This window comes from Tribolium madens, unplaced genomic scaffold (genome assembly GCF_015345945.1).
Source record: "Tribolium madens isolate multiple individuals breed KSU strain unplaced genomic scaffold, Tmad_KSU_1.1 Scaffold_71;HRSCAF=194;Tcas5.2_LG6, whole genome shotgun sequence".
NCBI lineage: Eukaryota > Metazoa > Arthropoda > Insecta > Coleoptera > Tenebrionidae > Tribolium > Tribolium madens.
Window position 1 is genome coordinate 8,472,501 of NW_025401041.1, and position 2,243 is coordinate 8,474,743.

The window sequence follows — 2,243 nt, forward strand, 5'->3', positions numbered from 1 at the left end:
TTTTTTAGAGATACTGGACGTCTCGTCAAATTATGTAATCAAAAAAATTAAAATTGTGTGATTGGTAGCACTGGCACAGATATCCCGAAAAAATARAAAAATCAGTAAAATAACCTTTTGTATCATTTAATTCTTCTTCAATAAAAGTTTTAAAATTATTGATCTTCCCTTTATTTAATATCCTCGTCAGTGGTGTCACAATTGGCCCAAAATCTAAGTTTTTCGAGTTTTTAAGCTTGTGCAACTTGAAACTTTATCAAAAAGAGCGCAAAAACTTGAAAATAATTGTAATAAAAATTTGAGTTTTTTGAAAAACAAAACGATTATGTTAATTTTTTAGGGATACTGGACGTCTCCTGGAATAATGTAATCAAAAAATTTAAAAAATAACCTTTTGTATCATTTATTTCTTCTTCAATAAAATTTTTAAAATTATTAATCTTCTCTTTATTTAATATCCTCGCCAGTGGTGTCACAAGTGGCCCAAAATTCCCCTAATTAAGCAAACACAAATTCCCAACTCTCAATATCCCGAATAACTCGATTTGCGACACAATCTGCAATGATTTACTTTGAAGAAACTTTCTATAAACTGCAAATTTGCTTAAGTTTGTTACGAGTTTTGATACAGATAAATCTCACACGTGTTTAATTCTAATAAGCAATAAAAATCGGAGTGAAAAACACTCATTTTTCCTTTTATTAGTTTCTGTGGAGTCGTCTCAAAGCCACGACAGACTATTCAAGGATTCATGAACGTGATTGGAAGTAAATTCGACTGAGAAAATAAATTGTAAAGTTGGTAAAAATTGGATTTTTTTTTTCATATTGATTTGAGGGAAAATTGAGACGGGAAACCCTACACAAGATGCGAGATAATTGATGGGAAAATGACAGTTGGTTGGGGGAAAATGCAATTGACAATAAAAAAAATTATGTAACTCAAAATCAGCTTTTTTAATTCAAAGAACCTGAAAAACTCCCTTCTAATTAAATAAATCATCCCTGAAAAGTTGTAGAGTGAACCGCGCAGTTTAGCTCCACAAGGAATGATTATCCTGAAAGCGCGTTTCAGAACTTTCAGTGGGCATCCCGACGCCGCATAAAACACGTCGTTTGGAGTAGTCGTCGTGTACGTCAAAGTTTTTTAACATAAAAACACAGTAAAAATTTTCAAAGTGCTCAATTCCAAGTAAGTTTTTAATTAATAATTTTGCTCAACTGAAATAACAATTTTTTTTTAAAAACACAAAAATGTTTCATCACTTGTCTTTTCTGTTTATTTAATTCTTTCACTACAGTTTCAAAATGTGTTATTTGCGCTGTAATTGCGTAATGTTTGCCATTGAATAACAAATCTTATTTAATAATTTAAAGGCAACCAAAAATACATTAATTGATTAACACCTGTTTCTATTTTTGAATTTTTACTCATTGTTGCTAATCACATTTCAATTGTACATCCATTCATAAATTTCCCCATTGATTGATTGCTTTGTTTCCGTGGGCATCGCAAATATGATCCCAGTATTTAAATCAGTGGCGTCTCGTCCTTCAATTTTTATCACTTATTTGAATCCAAAGCAAATAAAATGTCAATTAACGTGTGAAAAGCAGTAATAAAAATTACCATTTGTTGTGAACAGTTTTTGTTTCAAGGCTAGTTGAATGTTTTGATTTTTAGGGAGAAAAAAGTGTGTTTGGATCAGTGCTAAACACAATTAACAATGTGTAAACATTTGCAATTTTGTTACAGAAATGGACAAACAAATGTGAAAATGGAAGTGTATTTTTTGATCGGTATTTTTCTACTTCTGCAACATTGGGTGACAGGTAGGGAATAATTTATTGATAATTTATTTACAATTCTCATAGGGCCATAAAAGGATTGAGATAAAAGATAAAAAAATATGTACAGTTACACTCAAATTAAAGTGGACAATATAATTAATAGCTGTTCAATTTTATTGGTAACAGCTGTGCACTTTTTAATACTGTTCAACGCCTCCCACGATCGTAAATTGCGAACAGTTTCGGATATTTTGCCCTTTTCCTATATTTCAAACGCACACGTGACAGTTTTACCAGAGCCGGATTGAAAATATTCATTTATTTAAAACGAAATTCGGAAAATATGACAAATTTGCAATTTGTGAAAGGTCTGCCGTAAAAAAATGTACTGGAAAACATGATTTATAAAGTAAGAAGGTCGCAACCAAACACTAGTAATTTAAGAAAATAGC

General features: G+C 30.8%; 1 protein-coding gene across 1 annotated transcript in view; it reads left to right on the forward strand.

Moving 5' to 3' along the window:
* Positions 1–1,091: 1,091 nt before the first annotated feature.
* Positions 1,092–2,243, forward strand: part of LOC123008595 (relaxin receptor 2) — a 47,446-nt gene continuing 46,294 nt past the window's right edge. The window contains exons 1-2 of the mRNA XM_044404473.1: positions 1,092–1,192; positions 1,757–1,833. Coding sequence (XP_044260408.1) covers positions 1,779–1,833 — 55 coding nt within the window. The 5' untranslated portion in view covers positions 1,092–1,192; positions 1,757–1,778. The remainder of the gene's footprint in view (positions 1,193–1,756; positions 1,834–2,243) is intronic.